This window comes from Bombina bombina, chromosome 3 (genome assembly GCF_027579735.1).
Source record: "Bombina bombina isolate aBomBom1 chromosome 3, aBomBom1.pri, whole genome shotgun sequence".
In the NCBI taxonomy this organism is placed as follows: domain Eukaryota; kingdom Metazoa; phylum Chordata; class Amphibia; order Anura; family Bombinatoridae; genus Bombina; species Bombina bombina.
The window spans coordinates 509,641,921-509,668,813 of record NC_069501.1 but is presented as its reverse complement, the minus strand read 5'-3'; the positions used below and the strand labels follow the sequence as shown (position 1 = coordinate 509,668,813).

General features: G+C 42.3%; 1 protein-coding gene across 1 annotated transcript; it reads right to left on the bottom strand.

Moving 5' to 3' along the window:
- Nucleotides 1–7,631: 7,631 nt before the first annotated feature.
- Nucleotides 7,632–25,130, bottom strand: LOC128651751 (lysine-specific demethylase 5B-like). The gene is made up of 3 exons (XM_053704736.1): nucleotides 24,907–25,130; nucleotides 8,725–8,985; nucleotides 7,632–8,571 (listed from the first exon to the last, which is right to left on the bottom strand). Exons 1-3 carry the CDS (start codon nucleotides 25,075–25,077, stop codon nucleotides 8,437–8,439), a joined length of 567 nt encoding a protein of 188 aa, XP_053560711.1. The 5' UTR covers nucleotides 25,078–25,130; the 3' UTR covers nucleotides 7,632–8,436.
- Nucleotides 25,131–26,893: the final 1,763 nt, after the last annotated feature.

Sequence of the window (26,893 nt, the reverse complement as noted above, 5' to 3'; positions counted from 1 at the left end):
CCAACTGCCACAGCTCTACTGTGGCTCCTACCTGCCCATAAAACGACTTTGGAAGGCACAAAAACCCTGTAGAGGGGTCCTATATGTCAGGGGACTCCTTCAGGAAAGCTGGATGTCTCAAGCTGCAAAAACTACTGCACAATTAAGGCGCGAAAATAGGCCCCTCCCAACCTGTAATCACAGTGAGAGGGCCTTAAAAAATTATCCCTAGGCAAAATCTAGTCAGCCATGTGGAAAAACTGGGCCCCAGAATAAAGTTTTATCACCATTTGTAGCAAACGTTTATATACATCAAGCAAACATATCTATTAAGTAATGAGAGCAAATAACAAAAATATTACCCTTTACAGCAAGCATGATACCAGTCGTTATTAAATCACTGTAATCAGGCTTACCTTAAATAAATCAGGTACTGTCAGCATTTTCTAGCTTATTATCTCTCTAGAAAAATGTAAAACTGCACATACCTCAGAGCAGGAAACCCTGCACGCTATTCCCCGAGCTGAAGTTACCCATCTCTTCAGTTATGTGTGAGAACAGCAGTGGGCCTTAGTTACAAACTGCTAAGATCATAAAAAAACTTCAGGCAGACTCTTCTTCACCTTCCTGCCTGAAGCCAAAATAGTACAACTCCGGTACCATTTGAAAATAATAAACTTTTGATTGAAGATAAACTACATTAATTCACCACATCTCTCTAGCTACTTCCCTTGTCGAGAGCTGCAAGAGAATGACTGGGAGTGGCAGTTAGGGGAGGAGCTATATAGACAGCTCTGCTGTGGGTGATCCTCTTGCAGCTTCCTGTTGGGAAGGAGAATATCCCACAAGTAATGGATGAATCCGTGGACTGGATACACCTTACAAGAGAAATGAAATTTATATGCATTTTCCCAAAATGAAACTGACAGTCTGAATGAAGGAATACTGAATATCCTGAATCATGGCAAATATAAGTTTAAACACATATACTGTATTTAGAACTTTACATATAAAGTGCCCACCATAGCTTTGAGTGTAGAAATAAGACTTACTTACCCTAAGACACTCATCTACATATAGTAGATAGCCAAACCAGTACTGAAACGAGAATCAGTAGAGGTACTGGTATATAAGAGTATATCGTCGATCTGAAAAGGGAGGTAGGAGAAGAAATCTCTACGACCGATAACAGAGAACCTATGAAATAGATCCCCTAGAGGAAGACCATTGTATTCAAATATGCAATACTCCCTTCACATCCCTCTGACATTCACTGCACTCTGAGAGGAAAACCGGGCTTCAGCCTGCTGCGAAGCGCATATCAACGTAGAATCAAGCACAAACTTACTTCCCCACCTCCATGGGAGGCAAAGTGAGGGGTGTATTTATAGGCATTTTAAGGTTTAGGAAACTTTGCCCCTCCTGGTAGGAATGTATATCCCATACGTCACTAGCTCATGTTTCCAGTGAGGAAAACCATAGCATTCAATAGGTGATACTCCAGTCACATCCCTCTGACATTCACTGTACTCTGAGAGGAATCGGGATTCAAAATGCTGAGAAGCGCATATCAATGTAGAAATCAAGCACAAACTTACTTCACCACCTCCATAGGAGGCAACGTTTGTAAAACTGAATTGTGGGTGTGGTGAGGGGTGTATTTATAGGCATTTTGAGGTTTGGGAAACTTTGCCCCTCCTGGTAGGATTGTATATCCCATACGTCACTAGCTCATGGACTCTTGCCAATAACATGAAAGAAATGTCATGTAGTGTAACAATTCCCCATCACCCTACCTAGCGATTGTTAATAGGGCACCCGTTTCTGTAACGTAGTGGCCCATCCCTCCCCCACCAAACATTTTTTCAGTAGCATAGGGAACTGTCCCCTTTCTACCCCCTCCTATGATGTGCTGCCCGCCCTCCTCCCTCCAGCGGTATCACTGCAAGCCAATAGACAGTGACACTGAGTGTCAATGTAACAGTGATCTGCCTTCATATAGTAAAGGAAGAATGATCAGTTCTTCCTTACCATATGAATAACAATGCCTTCTGCCTCTAGCTCTAGTCTTCAATGTCAAAGCCGACAGTGGGGACCATAGCATGAGCCATAAATTTAGACATATGAACTACGTCAACAGGGTATTCTAAGCAAAGTACCCTGTGACATAGTACCTACATCCTAATGGCTTAAGAGGTGTAGTGCTCTTGGAGTTTTGGGAAACGTTGCCTCCTACTAGTGGGCCAGAAGTTGAATCCCAGGAGTAATGGCTGGATGGAATCTCAACCAATTTATGAAAGAAACATAATTTATGCTTACCTGATAAATTTATTTCTCTTGTGGTGTATCCAGTCCACGGATTCATCCATTACTTGTGGGATATTCTCCTTCCCAACAGGAAGCTGCAAGAGGATCACCCACAGCAGAGCTGTCTATATAGCTCCTCCCCTAACTGCCACCTCCAGTCGTTCGACCGAAGACAAGCAAGAGAAAGGAGAAACCATAGGGTGCAGTGGTGACTGTAGTTTAAAGTTAAAAAATACCTGCCTTAAAATGACAGGGCGGGCCGTGGACTGGATACACCACAACAGAAATAAATTTATCAGGTAAGCATAAATTATGTTTTCTCTTGTAAGGTGTATCCAGTCCACGGATCATCCATTACATGTGGGATACCAATACCAAAGCTAAAGTACACGGATGAAGGGAGGGACAAGGCAGGTACCACTGCCTGTAAAACCTCTCTCCCAAAAATAGCCTCCGAAGAAGCAAAAGTATTGAATTTATAGAATTTTGAAAAAGTATGAAGCGAAGACCAAGTCGCCTCCTTGCAAATCTGTTCAACAGAAGCCTCATTTTTAAAGGCCCAAGTGGAAGCCACAGCTCTAGTAGAATGAGCTGTAATCCTTTCAGGAGGCTGCTGGCCAGCAGTCTCATAAGCTAAGCGTATTATACTTCTTAGCCAAAGCGAAAGAGAAGTTGCCGAGGCCTTTTGGCCTTTCCTCTGTCCAGAGTAGACAACAAAGCAGATGTTTGACGAAAATCTTTAGTAGCTTGTAAATAATACTTTAAAGCACGAACCCCGTCAAGATTGTGTAATAGACGTTCCTTCTTTGAAGAAGGATTAGGGCACAATGACGGAACAGCAATCTCCTGATTGATATTCTTATTAGATACCACCTTAGGTAAAAACCCAGGTTTGGTACGCAAAACTACCTTATCTGCATGGAAGATCAGATAAGGGTAATCACATTGTAAGGCAGATAACTCGGAAACTCTACGAGCCGAGGAAATAGCTACCAAAAATAGAATTTTCCAAGATAAAAGCTTGATATCTATGGAATGAAGAGGTTCAAACGGAACCCCTTGAAGAACTTTAAGTCAGTCTCAGAGAAATTAGATTTGAATGGTTGAAAGGACACTGAAGTAGAAGGTCCTGTCTCAGAGGCAGAGTCCATGGTGGAAAGGATGACATGTCCACTAGATCTGCATACCAAGTCCTGCGTGGCCACGCAGGCGCTATCAAGATCACCGATGCTTTCTCCTGCTTGATTTTGGCAATCAGACGAGGGAGCAGAGGAAACGATGGAAACACATAAGCCAGGTTGAAGGACCAAGGCGCTGCTAGAGCATTTAGCGTCACCTTGGGATCCCTGGACCTGGATCCGTAATAAGGAAGTTTGGCGTTCTGGCGAGATGCCATGAGATCCAGTTCTGGTTTGCCCCAACGATGAATCAATTGTGCAAACACCTCCAGATGGAGTTCCCACTCCCCCGGATGGAAAGTCTGACGACTTAGAAAATCCGCCTCCCAGTTCTCTACCCCTGGGAGTTCCAGACTGCCCCCCATCCTAGAAGGCTGGCATCTGTCGTTACAATTGTCCAATCTGGCCTGCGAAAGGTCATACCTTTGGACGGATGGACCCGAGATAGCCACCAGAGAAGAGAATCCCTGGTCTCTTGATCCAGATTTAGTAGAGGGGACAAATCTGTGTAATCCCCATTCCACTGATTGAGCATGCAGAGTTGCAGCGGTCTGAGATGCAGACGGGCAAACGGCACTATGTCCATTGCCGCTACCATTAAGCCGATTACTTCCATACACTGAGCCACCGAAGGGCGAGAAGTGGAATAAAGAACACGGCAGGAATTTAGAAGTTTTGATAACCTGGTCTCTGTCGGGTAAATCCTCATTTCTACAGAATCTATTAGGGTTCCCAGAAAGGAAACTCTTGTGAGAGGGGATAGAGAACTCTTTTCTTCGTTCACTTTCCACCCATGCGACCTCAGAAATGCCAGAACTATGTCCGTATGAGACTTGGCAATTTGGAAATTTGACGCCTGTATCAGAATGTCGTCTAAATAAGGGGCCACTGCTATGCCCCGCGGCCTTAGGACCGCCAGAAGTGACCCCAGAACCTTTGTAAAGATTCTTGGGGCTGTAGCTAACCCAAAGGGAAGAGCTACAAACTGGTAATGCCTGTCTAGGAAGGCAAACCTGAGAAACCGATGATGATCTTTGTGTATCGGAATGTGAAGATAAGCATCCTTTAAATCCACTGTTGTCATGTATTGACCCTCCTGGATCATAGGTAGGATGGTTCGAATAGTCTCCATCTTGAATGATGGGACCCTGAGAAATTTGTTAAGGATCTTGAGATCGAAGATCTTTTTTGAGAACCACAAACAGATTTGGATAGAATCCTTGTCCCTGTTCCTCCTTTGGAACTGGGTGGATCACTCCCATAACTAGGTGGTCTTGAACATCTCTTGCCCAAGCCTGGGCGAAGAGCGAAAGTCTGCCCCCTACTAGATCCGTTACCGGATCAGGGGCCAATCCTTCATGCTGTCTTCTAAGCAGCAGGCTTTTTGGCCTGCTTACCTTTGTTCCAAGTCTGGTTAGGTCTCCAGACCGACTTGGACTGGGCAAAAGTTCCCTCTTGTCTTGTATTAGAGGAAGTTGATGCCGCACTTGCCTTGAAGTTTCGAAAGGCACGAAAATTATTCTGCTTGGCCCTTGATTTGGACCTATCCTGAGGAAGGGCATGACCTTTTCCTCCCGTGATATCAGAAATGATCTCCTTCAAACCAGGCCCGAATAGGGTCTGCCCCTTGAAGGGAATATTAAGCAGCTTAGACTTTGAAGTAACGTCCATGATTTAAGCCATAGCGCCCTACGCGCCTGAATAGCAAAACCAGAATTCTTAGCCGTTAGTTTAGTCAAATGAACAATGGCATCAGAAACAAAAGAATTGGCTAGCTTAAGTGCTCTAAGCTTGTCAAGTATATCATCCAATGGAGTCTCTACCTGTAAAGCCTCTTCCAGAGACTCAAACCAGAAGGCCGCAGCAGCAGTGACTGGGGCAATGCATGCAAGGGGCTGTAGAATAAAACCTTGTTGAATAAACATTTTCTTAAGGTAACCCTCTAACTTTTTATCCATTGGATCTAAGAAAGCACAACTGTCCTCGACAGGGATAGTAGTACGCTTAGCTAGGGTAGAAACTGCTCCCTCCACCTTAGGGACCGTTTGCCATAAGTCCGGTGTGGCGGCATCTATTGGAAACATTTTCTTAAAAATAGGAGGGGGAGAGAACGGCACACCTGGTCTATCCCATTCCTTAGTAATAATTTCTGTAAACCTTTTAGGTATTGGAAAAACATCAGTGTAAACGGGCACTGCATAGTATTTATCCAATCTGCACAATTTCTCTGGCACTGCAATTGTATCACAGTCATTCAGAGCAGCTAAAACCTCCCTGAGCAACACGCGGAGGTGTTCAAGCTTAAATTTAAATGTTGACATATCAGAATCAGGTTGAATCCTCTTCCCTGAGTCAGAAAAATCACCCACAGAAAGAAGCTCTCCTTTCTCAGCTTCTGCATATTGTGATGGGGTATCAGACATAGCTACTAAAGCGTCAGTATGCTCTGTATTTCTTCTAACTCCAGAGCTGTCTCGCTTTCCTCGTAACCCAGGTAGTCTGGATAATACCGCTGACAGTGTATTATCCATGACTGCCGCCAAGTCTTGTAAAGTAAACGCCATGGGCGCGCTAGATGTACTTGGCGCCTCTTGAGCGGGATTTAAAGGTTCTGACACGTGGGGCGAGTTAGTCGGCATAACTTCCCCCTCGTCAGATTCCTCTGGTGATAAATTTTTTAAAGACAGAATATGGTCTTTATTACTTAACGTGAAATCAGTACATTTGGTACACATTCTAAGAGGGGGTTCCACCATGGCTTCTAAACATAATGAACAAGGAGTTTCCTCTATGTCAGACATGTTTAAACAGACTAGCAATGAGACCAGCAAGCTTGGAAAACACTTTAAAGCAAGTTAACAAGCAAAAAATAAAAACGGTACTGTGCCTTTAAGAAAAATAAAAAAGGTCAGAATTTGAAAAACAGTGAAAAAAAGCAGTAAGTCAAACGAAATTTTTACAGTGTGTATAATAAGCTAACAGAGTATTGCACCCACTTGCAAATTGATGATTAACCCCTTAGTTTAAAAAACCGTTTAAAAAAACGATATAGACTTTTTTAACAGTCACAACAAACTGCCACAGCTCTGCTGTGGCCCTACCTTGCCATACAAACGACTTTGGAAAGCCTAAAAACCCTTTAGAGAGGTCCTATAGCATTCAGGAGGCTCCTGCAGGGAAACTGGATGTCTCAGTCTGTAAAAGTTACTGCGCACTTAGGCGCGAAATTAGGCCCCTCCCCCTCATGTCCACACAGTGGGAGGCCTAAGGGAACTATTTCTAGGCAAATTTAAGCCAGCCATGTGGAAAAACTAGGCCCCAATAAAGTTTTATCACCAACAAATATAGAAAAACGTTTAAACACTCCCAGCAAACGTTTTATATGACAGGAATTCAAAAATAATAAGAGTATTACCTCTAACAGTAAGCATGATACTAGTCGCTATTAAATCACTGTAATCATGCTTACCTTAAATAAATCTGGTATCAGCAGCATTTTCTAGCCTTTACATTCTTCTAGAAAAAATTTAAACTGCACATACCTCACAGCAGGATAACCTGCACGCCATTCCCCAGCTGAAGTTCCTTCTCTCTTCATTTATGTGTGATAACAGCAATGGATCTTAGTTACAACCTGCTAAGATCATTAGAGACCACAGGCAGATTCTTCTTCTATTTTCTGCCTGGGACAAAAATAGTACAACTCCGGTACCATTTAAAAATAAACTTTTGAATTGAAGAAAAAACAACTACATTTCACCACATCTCTCTTACTGCTTCCATGCTTGTCAAGAGTTGCAAGAGAATGACTGGAGGTGGCAGTTAGGGGAGGAGCTATATAGACAGCTTTGCTGTGGGTGAGAATATCCCACAAGTAATGGATGATCCGTGGACTGGATACACCTTACAAGAGAAAATCAAATTTTTTCCCCCACTCATAAATGCAATAATAAAATGAATACTATTTCCCCCCTTTATGGGCCAGGAAATATTCCACCTCACAACAAAGATCTGATAATTTCTTCTCATAACATAGCATCTTTGAAAAAAAGTATATGTGGCTTACAGGTAGGTATAACGCATTTTAGTCTTGCATCACAAATGTTTTCACAATTTATATGGGATTAAAGGCAGGTTCCTCTTATTGAAATAGAATGAAATGCACACTTTTTGTGGGAACAAATGCATTTTTATTCCACTATATAAACTGCCAGAATTGATACAAGCTACAAGATATGCAAAAACAAATAAGAAATAATAATTAATGGGGATTTAAGGGAAGGGGACGTGCAGTTCCATTTGATATATCTAACCATTTCATTGCTCTAAGCACCTAATCACTCACTTCTATACTGTAACCCTCAATTGAAACGTTTAAACCAAGAGCAAACCATTCAGGATCTTGTTGCAAGATTTAGAATTAATTATATTTAAAAAAAAAAAAAAAAAGTTATTGCCGAGATAAATTATCCTACTGAAAATAAGTTCTGTATATTCCAAATTAATATTTCAAGAGAAGGAGTTGAGTCTCCATAAGTATGAGTCACGGTGCCTTAAAAATATCAACTCATTGAAAGACTGCTATTGGCTGCCGAACTTATGTATCACTGATGTGAGGTATCAAAAAGAGGATTGCAGAAGAAGCTCCTCTCAAAAGGGAAGGAAAAAAAATTGAGATGAAAAACCAGATCATTAACTAAAGAGCTGCACTGTTGAAAGAAAAAACTTTACAAAATTTCCAAAAAAAATATTTTCTCAAGAGTTCTGTGGAAGGCAGAGAGGGCAGCACATGTTTAAGTAGCACCATTTGGAGCTGGAGCTTAATTAGAATAAAAGAAAACCTGAAAACATCTTCAAAAAGGAGAAAAAGGAAATCCACAGCTCCAGGAAATGTCAATTTTGCCCTGCGCCATCAAAGTGAAAAAGACCTGAATTTTTATTTTGAGTGCTGGAGGATAGTGTCTGCCTGCCATCATTTATGTTCAGCAGAAATCTTGCTACAGTGAATGCACATATAGTCTTCCTTCTCAGCTGCTTCTGCAGAGAGACCAACACAGACTTGATGGAACCATCTATTGCAGCTCCCATCACACTGTACCCAGTCTACCTACAAGAAAGAGCAAAATCAGAAATCATTATATTCACATATACATTCCCCACTCAGTCCTAACACACTAGTTTACATCATCTGTATCCACATCTGCATTTCCATGAGATCTATATTTGATTTAGCTAGTATTTACAACATTTCTAATCTCACCTCATCACCTTCCGGTTCCTGGCAGTGATCTGCTGGACAAACGGCATTGTCATCATCTGATTCATCTGAAGTAAACGACCACTGAGAATCATTTGGTTTGGTCTCCTCATGGTAATACAAATCTTTGGACTGTGGTATTTTTACTCTCTTTTTACAGGGAGTGGGTTTTTTCCTCATTTTGTGTCCAGCACCCTCATGGCCACGCTTTAACCTCCACTCAGCACTGCAAGATTTGTCCTTCCTAGCTGTACAACTTAGGACCTAAAAAGATGAAAAACACAATGTATGGTTACCTGATAAAACAAAATGTTTGCTTACCTGATAAATTTCTAGATACGGTGAGTCCACAGATCATCAATTACTGTTGGGAATTACCACTCCTGGCCAGCAGGAGGAGGCAAAGAGCACCACAGCAAAACTGTTAAGTATCACTTCCCTACCCACAACCCCCAGTCATTTGAACAAGGGAAAGAAGAGAAAGGAAATAACACAAGGTGCAGAGGTGCCTGATGTTTATATAACAAAGAAAAACTATAAAAACACAGGGAAGGCCATGGACTCACTGTGTCAAGAAATAAATAAATTCATCAGGTAAGCATAAAAAGTCCACGAATCATCATCAATTACAGTTGGGAATCAATACCCTATTATTATTATCGGTTATTTGTAGAGCGCCAACAGATTCCGCAGCGCTATAGCTAGAGGACACAGATGATAAGGGAGGGACAAGACAGGTAACCTAAACAGAAGGCACCACTGCTTGAAAACCCTTTCTCCGGAAGAAAACCTCAGCTGAGGCAAAAGAATAACATTTATAGACTGAAGAAAAAATCAACAAAGAAAGCCAAGTCGCCGCCTTACAAATCCGTTCTACAGAGGTCTCCTTCTTGATGGACCAAGAAAAAAACCAGCCCTAGAGGAGAGCTGTAATTCTCTCAGGAGGCTGCTGTCCAGCAGGCTCATAAGCCCTACTAATAATACTTCTCACCAGAGAGAAATAGAAGTGGCGGCAGCTTACTGGTCTTTATGTCTATCCAGAAAGACAACAAACCATACAGAAGACTGACGAAAATCCTTTGAAGCCTGAAAATAAAATCTAAAGGCCCACACAACATCTAAGTTGCGCAACAGATGTTCTTTATGATAAAAATCTCTGTCCGACACATGAAATAGAATGAAATGCACATTTTTTGTGGGAACAAATGCATTTTTATTCCACAATATAAACTGCCAGAATTGATACAAGCTACAAGATATGCAAAAACAAATAAGAAATAATAATTAATGGAGATTTAAGGGAAGGGGACGTGCAGTTCCATTTGATATATCTAACCATTTCATTGCTCTAAGCACCTAATCACTCACTTCTATACCGTAACCCTCAACTGAAAAGATTTAACCAAGAGCAAATCATTCAGGATCTTGTTGCAAGATTTAGAATAAATTATATTAAAAAAAAGTTATTGCTGAGATAAATTATCTCAATTACAGTTGGGAATCAATACCCAAGCTAGAGGACACAGATGATAAGGGAGGGACAAGACAGGTAACCTAAACAGAAGGCACCACTGCTTGAAAACCCTTTCTCCCGAAGAAAACCTCAGCTGAGGCAAAAGAATAAAATTTATAGACTGAAGAAAAAATCAACAAAGGAAGCCAAGTCGCCGCCTTACAAATCTGTTCTACAGAGGTCTCCTTCTTGATGGACCAAGAAAAAAACCCGCCCTAGAAGAGAGCTGTATTCTCTCAGGAGGCTGCTGCCCAGCAGGCTCATAAGCCCTACTAATAATACTTCTCACCAGAGAGAAATAGAAGTGGAGGAAGCTTACTAGTCTTTATGTCTATCCAGAAAGACAACAAACAATACAGATAACTGACGAAAGTCCCTTGAAGCCTGAAAATAAAATCTAAAGGCCCGCACAACATCTAAGTTGTGCAACAGATGTTCTTTATGATAAGAAGAATTAAGACAGAGAGAAGGAACCTTAGGAAGAAAACCAAACCTGGTACGAAGAACTGCCTTATCTGCCTGAATACGAGATAAGGAAAAACATACTGCAAAGCTGAGAGTTCGGAAACCCTCCGAGCAGAAGAAATACATTTATAAGCTAACAACCTAAATCTATGGAATGTATAGGTTCCCACAGAGCCTGAAGGAAACCCTTAGGAACAAGGTTAATACCAGCACCTGATAAAAGGACTGTACAACCGGCACGTTAGCCCAACACTTGAGCAGCGGAATGGAAGTACCAAAATCTGACCCTTGAGGATACTAACATATAAAACCATTCCTCAAAAATAATAAGATCCTTGGGATCCTTCCAAATCGTAAAGAAAATCTTCCCAGTGAAAGGCTTTCGAATCTGAATCGTGGTCTCAATAACCGATTAGAAAAACCCATGTTTAGCTAACAAACGCGTTCAATCCTCAAGCAGACAGCTTCAGAGACAACAATATTTGAATGAAGGAAGGACCCCTGCAGCAGAAGATCCTTCCTCAGCGGAAGTTACCACTGAGGAAGAGACGACATCTCCACTAGATCCGCCTACCAGATCCTGCTATGCCACGCAGGAGCTAGAAGAAACCAATGCACTCTCCTACTTAATCCGAACGATGAGTTGCGGAAGAAGAACAAACCGAAAGGAGGATATACCAAAATGAAGTTCCAAGGAACTGACACAATATCTATAAGAGAAGCTAGGAAACTTGAAGTTCTGACAAGACCCCATCAGAACCAATTCTAGAAACCCCCAATTGGTAGATAAACTGGAGAACACTTCTGGAAGTAGTTCCCACTCCCCGGAATGGGAAATCTGTGTGCTCAGAAATCCGCTTCTGAGATGTCCACTCCAAAAAACGTGGATGGCAAATAGACAAACTGAACACTCGCCCACAGATAAAAATCTGCAAACTTCCGTCATGACAAAGGAACTCATAGTTCCTCCCTGGAGGAAGATGAAAGCTACAGAGGCCATGTTGTCTGACTGGAACCCAATAAACTGGGTTAAAGACAACTGAGGCCAAACATCAGGGCATTGAAAATCGCTCTCATTCCAAATGATGAAGGCGAGAACAGACTTCCCTCAGGACCAGAGTCCCTACGCTTTCAATGATCGCAGACACCCTGAGACAGAAGAACCCGATAAAGCCGACACGGGAAGAGACTCCTTTCAGCTGAACTAGATTCTCTGAGACAGTTCGGACAATCCCCATTTCACTGTCTGAGCATGCACAACTGCAGAACTCTCAAACGGTATCGATCAAGGGAATGATGTCCATGGAAGCCACCATCAGACCAGTCAACTCCATACACAGAAACTACTTGCCTAACAGTAGACTGAAGAGAAAAGCAAGAGGGAGGATCTTGGCTTTTCTGACCTCCATCAGACAGTTTCATCGATAAAGTATCAATATAGTTCCTAAGCACACTACCCTTGTAGATGGGACAGGGGAGCTCCTTTCCAGCTCCACTTCCATTCGTGGAACTAAGAAAAAACAACAAAAACCTCTGAATGAGATCTTAATTTAATGGTACTCATTTTATCGACCTTGGAATGATGAAGGGCTGAGTCGGCCCTGCTGGGAATTCAACCTGAGACCTTGGATCTTTTAAACAAGCTTTTGTTTTTTATTGTAGTCAGGGCATTTACCAACTGAGCTACCTCACCGGCCATTGCTTGTAGAAAGTTGACGCCTGAACCAATAGGATGTCCAGGAGGGACGCCCCTGAAAATCCCAGAACCGAATTGCAGCCCAAACAGAGAAAACACTGAGAGCTGAGGCAAAGCCATTGTTGAACCACAACTGAAGGAGTTTTGCCGGAAAGGCTCAGACATCTGAGATAATTGAATGCGAACCTACGCATCCTTAAAGACTAAGGTCGTTATAAACTGAGCCTCTTGCACCAAGGAAGAATGAAGCGAATAGTCTCCATCTTGAAGACCGGTTACTCTGAGAAACATGGTTAGACTTCACCGTCTAAATTATGACAGAAAATTCCTTCTTTTCCACGAACAGCATGAAAAAGAAACTAAATCCTGTTCCAAATTGGAACGAAAATATTCACTCCCAGGGAGGAAGATCCTGAACACCTTTCAGAACGCCTCTCTACTTATCTGGTCTACAGATAATCCAGAGAAAGTGGAACATGTTCCAGGAAGGAAGTAGTTGATTCCATGATAATCATCTGCGGATTTTAATTACCTCCCTCTGATCCAAGACTGACTGGGTATCCAAGAGGACCTGAACTGCTCCCGCTTGGAAGACAAAGGTGAAGACTTCCTGAAGTGACAAAGGAAGTAACAGACATAAAAGATTAGCCTAACAGCTTTTCTGTCCTGGATCTCCTCATGGAGACCTCCAATGTAAATAGACAAGGCGTTGCACTAAAAGGATGTCGCACTTGTCCATAAAGGCTTCCATCCTTAAAAGAGCATCTATCCTTTATATGGATTGAAGACCTCTGAGCCAGAATAGCAACGGCTCATATTTCATGACACACCCTGGACAGGACAGGAGATGGAAAAAAAGGGATCCTTGACTTCTCCCATACCTGAGAAAATTCTCCTAGCATGGTTGAGAACAAGAAACTTTTCACATAAGAATCCTAGTATATATATTAAACCTCGGAAAGTCTAAGACTACCAAGTAGCCACCCCTCCTATTATATCCAAAGGAGTACAGGCTTGAATCTGAAGAGAACTACTTCAGCACAAGATGACGGAATTATACTGTCCGAATTGGAGGTTTAACCCTCAGATGCTACCGGCAATCCTCCTCCTCAAAGAAGGATAATATGTGTAGCAGCAAGCGGAGCAGAAACCTTACTATCTCATTCATTAATTTCCTCTTGCATATTCCCTCTAAGATAGGAAAAGCAGATAACGCCACAGATGCCAGAAGATACCTGGGCATACAATTCTGACGGCAAATAACTCCTCCAGGAGACTGAGAGGAACCACAGGGAGTGCATGTGAAACAATAAAAAGGCTTGGGACGTCTGGGGAGAAGCTGTGGCATAGCCTAAACAGTATCAACCAGGGAGTCATTAGGCTAAAATAACTTTGGGATTACATTATATAAAATTATTTAAAATTACACTGTCATTATAGATACTACTAAAAAATCTAAACATATTAGTAACAGACCTCTGTTCCATACGTTATCAAAATAAAACAATTGATTGGATTAAGATAAATTTTCCTTAAGTGAAGGAAATCTAAGCTACACAAATGTATAAATATGTAACAGTAAAAAAATAGCTTTTTTACAGCATTAAAATAAAAAAAGTGCTACCAAGGTAGGGGAAAACAAAATTTCACCGACCCTAATAGGTTCACTGTCTCTGGGAAAAAGCAGAACATAAACAATTTAATCATTATTCTTTCAATGACTTTAAAAATCGGATGCCTAAGGGATAACCCTCACATACACTGATCCATTATTTTTCCCAGCGCGAAGACTACTAACCGCATAGAAAAAAACATCTAAACAGAAGGCAGGCAGAACATCAGCTCCGCTCCGTTCTCAACCCCTCTAAAATGGCGCAGCTCCATCATGCAGAGGAGGCATGGCCAAAAGTCGGCACGGAAAAAACGTTATTCCGTCGAGTAATTCCCTCTACTATGAGGTATATTAAACTTAAAATCAGCAATTTTAACCCCTATGTCAGGGATCAAACCTGAGAGCTATATCCAAAAACTAGTATAACAGACACTGGCACCCTCGCACAGCTCCTATTATGTAACGAACCATGGAGCTGGGGATAACTGGTAGTTAACTCCTTCCCTTTGTGAAGGAGGATAACAGTCTACATTTGTCTCATGCATTGTGCATTTGCCGTATCATCCAAAAAGGAAGTGTCCCATTTAAAAGGAGAGGGTCTTAACCCCTTCAGTGCCAGCCTTCTAGCTCCAGAAGAACAAAAGGCACTTACCTGCATTCTAGCCGTCCGGCAGTCAGACGACTCACAAAGTTTGAGAGGATGCCGCTCCTCAGAGAGACCTGTGTAAAAAGAAAGACAGAGTAAGATTACTCAGGCTTTCTATACCAGGGCAGCAACATGTTAGGAAAACGCAGCAAAGCCAACTTTACAAGTTCCTAACTGCTTTAAAGTCACCACAGCCCTGCTGAAGAGACTAACGTGGAGTACAGCTATACCCAAATTGTTATGGAGGGCCAGAGAAATCTTGCCCCGACTTAAAAATAAGACAAATCTTGATAGAAGAATCTTAATCAGGACACCTAATTACTTCACCTCCCCCTTGCGCGAGAGGCAAAGAGAATGACTGGGGGTTGTGGGTAGGGAAGTGATACTTAACAGCTTTGCTGTGGTGCACTTTGCCTCCTCCTGCTGGCCAGGAGTGGTATTTCCAACAGTAATTGATGATGATCCGTGGACTCACTGTGTCATTAGAAAGAAATGTCTTTCTTTCATGGTGTTGAGAGTCCACTGTCCAATACTCCTGGGAATTACTCTTCGCTGCCACTAGTAGGAGGCACAGATTCCCAACCCCCAAGAGCTCTAGAAAACCCCCTCTCCCACCTTAGTGGAAACTAGTCTGACATTTAGCCAAGCAAAAACAGTTAGGAAAAGACACTCAAGTCAAAATTAACTTTTATGATTTAGAAAGAGCATGCAGAATTAATACACTTTACAATTTACTTCCATTATCAAAATTTTTTTATAAGTACACTTTCTGGGGAACAAGATCCTACTGAGCATGTGCACAAGCTCACAGGGTATACGTATACTCGGCTGTGATTGGCTGATGTCTTTCACATGTTTACAAGGGGCCGGAAAATGGGAGAAAAAATAAATGTGTCGGAAAAAAAATTACTGCTTATTTGAAATTCAGAGAAGGTGTTAAATCATTGTCTTTTCATTATGCACTTGTTAATTATGCAATTCTATTGCATGGAGTGGTCCTTTAAGAGCACAAAAATAGGAGCAGGAAAGAGATATGCAAAAAGAAATAAACCATCACCAGAAAAACATGGTGGGGTCTTTCAACACGAGGAAGAAAACATAATTTATGTAAGAACTTACCTGATAAATTCATTTCTTTCATATTGGCAAGAGTCCATGAGCTAGTGACGTATGGGATATACAATCCTACAAGGAGGGGCAAAGTTTCCCAAACCTCAAAATGCCTATAAATACTCCCCTCACCACACCCACAATTCAGTTTTAACGAATAGCCAAAACCTGTGAGACCATGCTGGAGCCACCAGCAGCACAAACGATTGCACCATGATGATTTTGGAGATCACTATTGGAAGAAGAACTAGAGGCGGAAAAATATAAGCAGGTTGATAACACCACGGAAGTGTCAACGCATCCACTGCTTCCGCCTGAGGATACCTGGACAGGTACCTGGGAAGTTTTTTGTTTAGATGAGATGCCATCAGATCTATTTCTGGAAGCCACCACATCTGAACAATTTGAGAAAACTAATCTGGGTGGAGAGACCATTCTCCCGGATGTAAAGTCTGACGACTGAGATAATCCGCTTCCCAATTGTCTATACCTGGGATATGAACCGCAGAAATTAGACAAGAACTGGATTCCGCCCAAACAAGTATCCAAGATACTTCTTTCATAGCTTGGAGACTGTGAGTCCCACCCTGATGATTGACATATGCCACAGTTGTGATATCGTCTGTCTGAAAACAAATGAACGGTTCTCTCTTCAACAGAGGACAAAATTGAAGAGCCCTGAGAATCGCACGGAGTTCTAAAATATTGATTGGTAATCTCGCCTCTTGAGATTTCCAAACCCCTTGTGCTGTCAGAGATCCCAAACAGCTCCCCAACCTGAAAGACTCGCATCTGTTGTGATCACAGTCCAGGTTGGACAAACGAAAGAGGCCCCTAGAATTATACGAGGATGATCTAACCACCAAGTCAGAGAAAGTTGAAAATTGGGATTTAAGGATATTAATTGTGGTATCCTTGTATAATCCCTGCACCATTGGTTCAGCATACAAAGCTGGAGAGGTCTCATATGAAAACGAGCAAAGGGGATCGCGTCCGATGCTGCAGTCATGAGACCTAAAACTTCCATGCACATAGCTACTGAAGGGAATGACTGAGACTGATGTTTCCAACAGGCTGCAACCAATTTCAAACATCTCTTGTCTGTTAGAAACAGAGTCATGGACACTGAATCTATCTGGAAACCTAAAAAGGTTACCTTTGTCTGAGGAATCAAAAAACTTTTTGGTAAATTGATCCTCCAACCATGTCTTTGAAGAAACACTAGTTGATTCGTGTGAGATTCTGCAGAACGTAAAGACTGAGCGAGTACCAAGATATTGTCCGAATAAGGAAACACGGCAATACCAGAGAGTAGGGCACCTAGAACCTTTGAAAAGATTCTTGGAGCTGCCACTAGGCCAAAAGGAAGAACAACAAATTGGTAATGCTTGTCTAGAAAAGAGAATCTCAGGAACTGATAGTAATCCGGATTAATCGGAATATGAAGATATGCATCCTGTAAGTCTATTGTGGACATATAATGCCCTTGCTGAACAAAAGGCAGAATAGTCCTTATAGTCACCATCTTGAAAGTTGGTACTCTTACATATCGATTCAAAATCTTTAGATCCAAAACTGGTCTGAATTAATTTTCTTTCTTTGGGACAATGAATAGATTTGAATAAAACCCCAGACCCTGTTCCTGAAACGGAACTGGCATTATTATCCCTGATAATTCCAGGTCTGAAACACACTTAAGGAAAGCCTGAGCCTTTACTGGGTTTGCTGGAATGCGTGAGAGAAAAAACATAATTTATGTAAGAACTTACCTGATAAATTCATTTCTTTCATATTAGCAAGAGTCCATGAGCTAGTGACGTATGGGATATACATTCCTACCAGGAGGGGCAAAGTTTCCCAAACCTTAAAATGCCTATAAATACACCCATCACCACACCCACAATTCAGTTTAACGAATAGCCAAGAAGTGGGGTGATAAGAAAGGAGCGAAAGCATAAAAAAAAAATAAGGAATTGGAATAATTGTGCTTTATACAAAAAAATCATAACCACCACAAAAAAGGGTGGGCCTCATGGACTCTTGCTAATATGAAAGAAATGAATTTATCAGGTAAGTTCTTACATAAATTATGTTTTCTTTCATGTAATTAGTAAGAGTCCATGAGCTAGTGACGTATGGGATAATAAATACCCAAGATGTGGAACTTCCACGCAAGAGTCACTAGAGAGGGAGGGATAAAATAAAGACAGCCAATTCCGCTGAAAAATTAATCCACTACCCAAATCCAAAAAGTTTCAATTTTTATAATGAAAAAAAAACTGACATTATAAGCAGAATAATCAAACTGAGACAGCTGCCTGAAGTACCATACTACCAAAACTGCTTCTAAAGAAGAGAAAACATCAAAATGGTAGAACATAGTAAAAGTATGCAAAGAAGACCAAGTCATTGCTTTGCAAATCTGATCAACAGAAGCTTCCTTCTTAAAAAGCCCAGGAAGTAGAAACTTACCTAGTAGAATGAGCCGTAATCCTCCGAGGAGGGAATCCACCCGACTCCAAATAAGCATGATGAATCAAAAGTTTAAGCAAGATGCCAACTATATGGCAGAAGCTTTTTGACCTTCCTAAAACCAGAAAAGATAAAAAATAGACTAGAAGTCTATCTGAAATCTGAATAGCTTCAACATAGAATTTCAAAAACTCTTACCATATCCAAAGAAAGTAAGAATCTCACCAAAGAAGTCTTAGGAAAACAATAATTCCTCCCTAATGTTTGTTAGAATTTACAACTTTAGGTAAGAATTGAAATGAGGACAGCAAAAACCACCTTATCCTGATGAAAAAAAAATCAGAAAAAAAGAGATTCACAAGAAAGAACAGATAATTCAAAAACTGTTCTAGCTGAATAGATGTCAAAAAAGAACAATACTTTCCATGAAAGTAATTAATGTCCAGAGCAAGCATATGCTCAAATAGAAGAGCCTGAAAAACCTTCAGAACCCAATTAAGACTCCAAGGAGGAGAAATTGGCTTAATGACAGGTTTGATACGAATCAAAACCTGAACAAAATGATGAATATCAGGAAGTAACACTGCCTTATCCTGATGAAAAATCAGAAAAGGATATTCACAAAAAAGAGCAGATAACTCAAAAACTCTTCTAGCAGAAGAAATAACCAAAAGGAACAATACTTTTCCAAGAAAGTAATTTAATGTTCAGAAAATGCATAGTTTCAAACGGAGGAGCCTGTAAAGCCCTCAGCACCAAATTGAGACTCCAAAGAGGAGAGATTGAATTAATGACAGGCTTGATATGGACCAAAGCCTGTACAAAACAATGAATATCAGGATGATTAGCAATCTTTCTGTGAAAAAAGAACAGAAAGAGTAGAGATTTGTCCTAACAAAGAACTGAAGACAAAACCTTATCCAAACCAACCTGAAAAAATAATAAAATTCTATGAATTTTAAAAGAATGCCAAGAAAAGTAGGTCTTCCAGACTGAATAATAAATCTTTCTAGAGACAGATTTACGAGCCTGAAACATAGTATTAATCAATGAGTCAGAAAAACCTCTATGACTAAAAACCAAGCGTTCAATCTCCATCCCTTCAAATTTAATGATTTGAGATCCTGATGGAAAAAATGGGCCTTGAGAAAGAAGGTCTGGTTTAAACGGAAGTATCCAAGGTTGGCAACTGGCCATCCGAATGAGATCAATTCAAGCCTTGACTTACCTTTTCTGCAATGTGCTATTACCCTGTACCACACTGGAGTTCAGGAAGGGGGAGGAAAACAAATTATGCTTATCCGGCTTCATTCATTACTATTGGGAATTAAGAACCTGGCCACCAGGAGGAGGCAAAGACACCCCAGCCAAAGGCTTAAATACCTCCCCCACTCCCCTCATCCCACAGTCATTCTGCCAAGGGGACAAGGAACAATAGGTGAAATATCAGGGTATAAATGGTGCCAGAAAATAAATTAAATTTAGGTCCACCCACTGGAGTTACGGGCGGGAGCCGTGGACTCTCCTACCCACGATGAAAATAAAATTATCAGGTAAGCATAATTTATGTTTTCCATCTACAGGGGAGGAGAGTCCACGGCTTCATTCATTGCTTTTGGGAAACATATACTCAAGCTTTAGAGGACACAATGAAAACGGGAGGGTAAAAAGGCGGACCCTAATCTGAGGGCACCACAGCCTGTAAAACCTTTCTCCAAAAAACAGCTTCCGCAGAAGCAAAAACGTCAAATTTATAAAACTTTGTAAAAGTGTGTAAGGAGAGCCAGGTAGCCACCTTACAAATCTGTTCCATAGAGGCCTCATTCTTGAAGGCCCAAGACGAAGCCACAGCTCTAGTTGAATGAGCCGTGATACTCTGAGGAGGCTTATGCCCCACTGTCTCATAGGCCAAGCGAATCAAGCTCCTCAAACAAAAGTACAAAGAAGTAGAAGAGGCCCCCTGCCCCTTGCGCTTCCCGGAATATACCACAAAAAGAGACGTAGACTGTCTGAAATCCTTCATAGCCTGAAGATAGAACATCAAGCCACGAACCACATCCAGATTATGAAGCAATCTCTCCTTGGAAGAAGGGGGGTTAGGACACAAAGGAACAACAATTATTTCCTGATTGATGTTACGGTTAGACACCACCTTGTAAAGAAACCCCAAACCGGTGCGAAGAACAGCCTTATCCGCATGAAAAACCAGATAAGGGGGCTCGAATTGCAAGGCAGCCAGCTCAGATACTCTGCATGCCAATGCAATAGCCAACAGGAAGAGAACCCTCCAAGACAGAATCTTAATGTCAATAGAATGCATAGGTTCAAATGGAATACTCTGCAATACCTTAAGGACCAAGTTTAAGCTCCATGGAGGAGCAGACTGCCTAAAGACAGGCCTGATTCTAGACAGAGAATGAACAAAAGATTGGATGTCAGGAAACTCAGCGAGTCCCTTTAAGGATCTGGCAGCAAGACTTTTCTCCAAACCTTCTTGGAGAAAAAACAGAATCCTGGATACCTTCACCTTGTGCAAAGGATATCCGTGCTTCTCACACCAGGACAAGTCCTCCACACCTTATGGTAGATGCAACGAGTGACTGGCTTTCTTCAGAAAAACCTCTCTTGGCTAAGACTAAGCGTTCAATCTCCACGCAGTCAGCCTCAGAGAAACTAGATTTTGAAAGGGACCCTGTTCCAGCAGATCCCTGCGACAGGGTAACCTACATGGTGGAGAGGATGACATCCCCACCACGTCCTCCGCGGCCACGATGGAGCAATCAGGATGGCCGAAGCTCGTTCCTGCTTGATGTGTGCCACTACACGAGGTAGAAGTGGTAACAGAGGAAAAATGTAAGCTAGGCTGAATCTCCAAGGCACCACTAAGGCATCTATCAGCTCTGCCTGGGGATCCCTCGAACCCGTATCGGGGTAGCTTGCAATTGAGTCTGGATGCCATAAGATCTATCTGGCAGCATTACCCATCTGAGACAAATCTCCGCAAAGACTACGGGGTGAAGAGACCATTCCCCCGAATGGAAGGATTGCCTGCTGAGAAAGTCCACTTCCCAGTTGTCCACACCTGGAATGTGAATCGCTGAGAGCGAGCAGTTGTGGGACTCCGCCCACTCCAAAATCCAAGACACCTCCCTCATTGCTAGGGAGCTCCTCGTTCCCCCCTGATGATTGATGTAAGACACCGAGGTAATGTTGTCGGTCTGGAAACTGATGAAGCTGAACAACCCCAGAAGAGGCCACGCCCTCAGAGCGTTGTAAATTGCTCGAAGTTCCAGAATATTTATCGGAAGGAGAGACTACTCCCAGGACCATTTTCCTTGTGCCATTCTGGCACCCCAAACATGCTGCCAGACTCGCATCCGTGGTCACAATCTCCCAGGACGGTCTCAAGAAGGATGTCCCCAGGGACAGATGCTCCGGACAGATCCACCAAGAGAGGGAGTCCCTGGGCCCAGCATCCATGGATATCCGCTGTGATAGATCTGAATGATCGCCGTTCCACTGTCTCAACATGCCCAATTGAAGAGTCCTGAGATGTAACCTGGCGAAAGGGATGACGTCTATGCTGGAAACCACGAGCCTGGTCATCTCCATGCACTGACCCACCAAAGGGCTTGAGGACTAAAGGGCAAGACAGCTGGACACAATCTTCCTGCGTTGTTGCTCTGAGAAAAATTTTCATGGATAGAGTCTATTATCGTACTCAGGAACTCCACCCTTTTGCTGGGAACCAGGAACCCTTTCCTGAGTTGATCTTCCAACCGTGTGATTGGAGCAATAAAAGAAGAGTCCTCGAATGATCCTCTGCGAGGCTGAACAATGGCGCCTGGACTAGGATGTCATCCAAATAGGGCACCACAGCAATGCCCCTGGATCTGGCCACTGCAAGAAGCGATCCCAGAACCTTAGTGAAGACTCTCAGGGCCGTCGCCAGGCCGAAGGGAAGAGCCACAAACTGGAAGTGTTGGTCCAGAAACGCAAATCTTAGGAACTTGAAGTGGTACCTGTGAATTGGAACAAAAAGGTAAGCATCCTTCAAGTCTATTGTCGTCATGAACTGTCCCTCTTAAACTAGGGGCAGAATAGATCTGATAGTTTCCATTTTGAATGATGGAACAGCCAGAAACTTGTTTAAACACATTAAGTCCAGAATCGTGCGGAACGTGCCCTTCTTTGAATAGTACCCTAGACTCCTTTCTGTTCGGGGTACTGGTACGATAAAACATAGAGAGGATACATCCCTCAAACATTCTAGAAAGGCCTCTCTCTTTTCCGAACTTGAAGACAGGAGGAATCTGCCCCTGGGCGGATGGGACCTGAACCCTATCCTGTAACCCTGGACGACAACCTCCAGAACCCAAGGGTCCTGAACGTCACGCAACCAGGCTTTGGAGAAGAGAGACAATCTGCCCCCAAGTTGGTCAGGAGACTGGTCGAGGGCCACCCCTTCATGCTGATTTAGTCTCAGCAGGCTTCTTGTTCTGCTTGGACTTGTTCCAAGACTGAGCAGTTTTCCAAGTTCCCTTGGACTGATCCGCTTTCGTGGCGGGCTGCTGTTGCTGGGCCTTGTGTGAGCGAAAGGGACATAAAGTAGATCCTATAGGCTTAGCCTTCTTATTCTGCGGTTGGAAAGCTCTCTTGCCTCCCGTAACCATGGATATGATCGAATCCAATCGTGAACCGAACAGAATCATTCCTTGAAAAGGCAGGGACAACAGCCTCGACTTAGAGGTCATGTCCGCTGACCAAGACTTTAGCCACAGTGCCCTGCGGGCTAAAACGGAGAAACCTGAAACCTTTGCGTTTAGGCGAATAATTTTGCGACCTTCAACGCCTTAATCTTATCCTGTATCTCATCGATGGAAGTCTCCCTTTCAACCATATCACACAGGGATTCACACCAATATGTCGCAGCTCCGGCAACCGCGGCTACAGCCGTTGTCAGTTGAAAAACAAACCCTGTGTGCTGAAACATTTTCCTTAACATGTTTTCCAACTTTTTATCCATGGGCTCTTTAATAAACAAACTATCCTCGAGAAGAATAGTTGTCAGCTTTGCGAGAGTAGAGATAGCACCATCCACCTTAGGGACAGTCCACCACAGCTCGAGTTGAGAGTCTGGAACGGGCAACAGTTTCTTAAAGGAAGAATTAGGGGAAAAGGAAGAACCTAATCGCTCTAATTCATTCTTAATAATATTAGCCATAACAACAGGAACCGGGAAGGTCTGAGGCACCACCCTGTCCTTCTATACCTTATCAAGCTTAGGAATCGAAGGTTGCTCCGGAAGCTTCGGCTCCGGAACCTCCAGAGAAGAAAGCACTTGCTTCAGCAAAAAGCGCAAATTCTCCTTCCTAAACCTAAAGTCAGGCTCCTCCGCCGCCGGAGGATGAGATGACACAGACTCCGACCCAGAAGGAGCCTCCTCCGAAGAGTCGGAGTGGGCCTCGTCATCGTATAATGCCTCTGATATTTCCATAGGCGTAGATAACCCTTGGGCCGTGCCATGGTGATGCGCCCTACGCGTGCGCTTAGCAGAACGTGGTAAGGCATGGATAACCACAAAGAATGACTGGGGGATGAGGGGAGTGGAGGAGGTATTTAGGCCTTTGGCTGGGGTGTCTGCCTCCTCCTGGTGGCCAGGTTCTTTATTCCCAGAAGTAATGAATGAAGCCGTGGACTCTCCTCCCCTTTAGATGGAAATTGACACACATGCACATACACAAATACATACACACACACAGAGATACATACACACACAGATACACACAAACAGATACATACACACACACACAGATACATACACAAATACACACAGATACACACAGAGTAACATGCACACACAGATACACACAAACACAGAGTAACACACACACACACAGTAACACAGTAACACACACACAGAGTAACACACACACACAGAGTAACACACACACAGATACATACACACACACAAAGAGATACACACACACACAGATACATATATACAGTACACACACAAAGAACAAAAACATAAATAAATCTGGCTCCTAAGTATTTTGTTTAGCTCCTAGACTCCTAGAATAAATTCAAGCCCTGACTTACCTTTTCTGCAATGTGCTGTTACCCTGTACCGCACTGGAGTTCAGAAAGAGGGAGGAAATTGAAGAGAGAGGAACGTAGTAAATATTTACATTAAGAGAGAATGGAACAGTGACACCTGAAGGCAGAAATTAACAGTGCAGGCAAAAAAAAATTCTGCAGAAACAGTACATTTTCCTGTGATGAGATCGCACATCGCAGTATGTTCTGCCTTGGGAGTTATCAGTAAGGTGTTTTATAGAGCTCTTGGGGTTTGGGAATTTTTTTTGCAATATACTTCCATTAGCTAAAATGTGAGGGCTGTGCACCAGTATTGAAACACCATGGCTGCTTAAATTGCTGGCAGTAGTGTGCATTTCTTCTGTGAAGACATAATTTGTGTCATACAAGCCACCACTGACTCTCGGCGAAGGTGTAGTGCTTGAATACTGGTACACAAGCCCTTACAGGATATGTGCGTATGCCACAAAAAAACTGTTATAACTTTTACTAGAAACAATTTTGCTAATGGAAGTATTTCAAATGTAAATGCACATTTCACTTTTTAACTTTCAATCCCTTTAACTGATTACCTCAGAATGAGTGGTGGTCCAGTCTGTTTGCGGTTTTGAAGAGCCCTTATCCTTACTAGGACTAGTAAGAGGAAGGTTATGATCAGGAGTTGCAGGTGAGGGATGAGTCAGAAGCGTCTGATACAACTCTTGAATTTCGGGGAGTGAAACCTGTAGGAGCTGAGCTTCCATTAGTAGCTCAGCCAATTCAGCACCAAGACCTGTAAATTTAAAGATGTGTTAAAAAAAACAACATAATTTATGTAAGAACTTAGTTGATAAATTAATTTCTTTCATGGTGGCGAGAGTCCACAATTTGTTACATATGCGATATACATTCCCACCAGGAGGCGGTAAAGTTTCCCAAACCTCAAAACCTATAAATACCACACCCACCTCAGTCATATCTCAGCCCAGAGGCAGAAGTTTGTTTCACTTTCTGCAATGACATTTATTTAGTCAAATTTTTTCTGCAGGTCATTTTGAAATTAAATACAATATTAAATTAGGCAGCTATACTAACGCACCAGCTAAATTGCAATATACTGATTAACTGGAGAATAAAGCTAATTAAAGTTTTATATATTATATTGGAGTAGTTAAAAAAGAGGCAGTAATCAATCAATGCGCTGCTCCTTTGCAGTGCTACCCCGTATTTGACTGTTCTCTTCAAACAGTGCTTTGCTGTGGCTGCACTGTGTTAAGGAAAAATGTACACAATGCAGCAAAGTGCTGTTTAAAGAATAGCCAGTTGTGGAGCAGTGCTGCAAAACTAATGTGCTAACTATTCCCTCATGTGTCCCATTCTTTTTCTGCAGACATGTTGCATTTTCTGCGATAACATCTCAGATCACAGCATGTTCTGCCTTGGGGTATCTCAGTTTAACGTATAGCCAGGAAGTGAGGTGTTAAAAAAAGGAGTAAGAAAAAGCCATAAAAAAGAACAGAAAAAAAGATGTGCTCTGTTAAAAGCAACCCATAATAGGGAGAGGAACTCGTGGACTCTTGCCACCATGATATAAATGAATTAATCAGGTAAGTTTTTACATAAATTATGTTTTCTTTCATATAGGTGGCGAGAGTCCACGATTTGTTACATATGGGATACAATACCCAAGATGTGGAAGACCACGAGTAACAAAGTAAAAAGGGAGGGATAAAATATAAACAGCTTTTTTCACTGAAAAATAATATCCAAATAAAAGTCTTTTAATAATTAAAAAACCTGAAGATTTTTTTTTATAGGCAACAGAATCAATGAGTGACCACTGCCTGAAGAACCTTTCTACCAAAAGCTGCTTCTGAAGAGGCAAAAACATCAAAATGGTAAAATTTGGAAAAAGTATGCAAAGAAGACCAAGTGGCCTCATTCTTGAAAGCACAAGATGTGGCAACTGATCTTGTAGAATGAGCAGTAATTATCTGAGGCGGAGACTGACTCGCTTCTAAATAAGCTTTGTGAATTCCTGGACATCTCTTGCACACGCCTGGGCGAAGAGCGAAAGTCTGCCCCCTACTAGATCCGTTACCGGATAGGGGGCCGTTCCTTCATGCTGTCTTGGAGGCAGCAGCAGGCTTTTTGACCTGCTTACCCTTGTTCCAGGTCTGATTAGGTCTCCAGACCGTCTTGGATGGAGCAAAAGTTCCCTCTTGTTTTGCATTAGAGGAAGTTGATGCCGCACTTGCCTTGAAGTTTCGAAAGACACGAAAATTAGACTGTTTGGCCCTTGATTTGGACCAATCCTGAGGAAGGGCATGACCTTTTCCTCCAGTGATATCAGCAATAATCTCCTTCAAACCAGGCCCGAATAGGGTCTGCCCCTTGAAGGGAATGTTAAGCAGCTTAGACTTTGAAGTAACGTCAGCTGACCATGATTTAAGCCATAGCGCTCTGCGCGCCTGGATAGCAAAACCAGAATTCTTAGCTGTTAGTTTAGTCAAATAAACAATGGCATCAGAAACAAAAGAATTGGCTAGCTTAAGTGCTCTAAGCTTGTCAAGTATGTCA

Excerpts from the sequence above, each read along its gene's own strand:
- LOC128651751 (XM_053704736.1), bottom strand. The coding sequence starts at position 25,077 with ATGGAAGCTCAGCTCCTACAGGTTTCACTCCCCGAAATTCAAGAGTTG. Across the intron at positions 8,986-24,906 it reads GGACCACCACTCATTCTGAG|GTCCTAAGTTGTACAGCTAG; the intron begins GTAATCAGTTAA and ends TCATCTTTTTAG. Across the intron at positions 8,572-8,724 it reads AGGAACCGGAAGGTGATGAG|GTAGACTGGGTACAGTGTGA; the intron begins GTGAGATTAGAA and ends TCTTTCTTGTAG.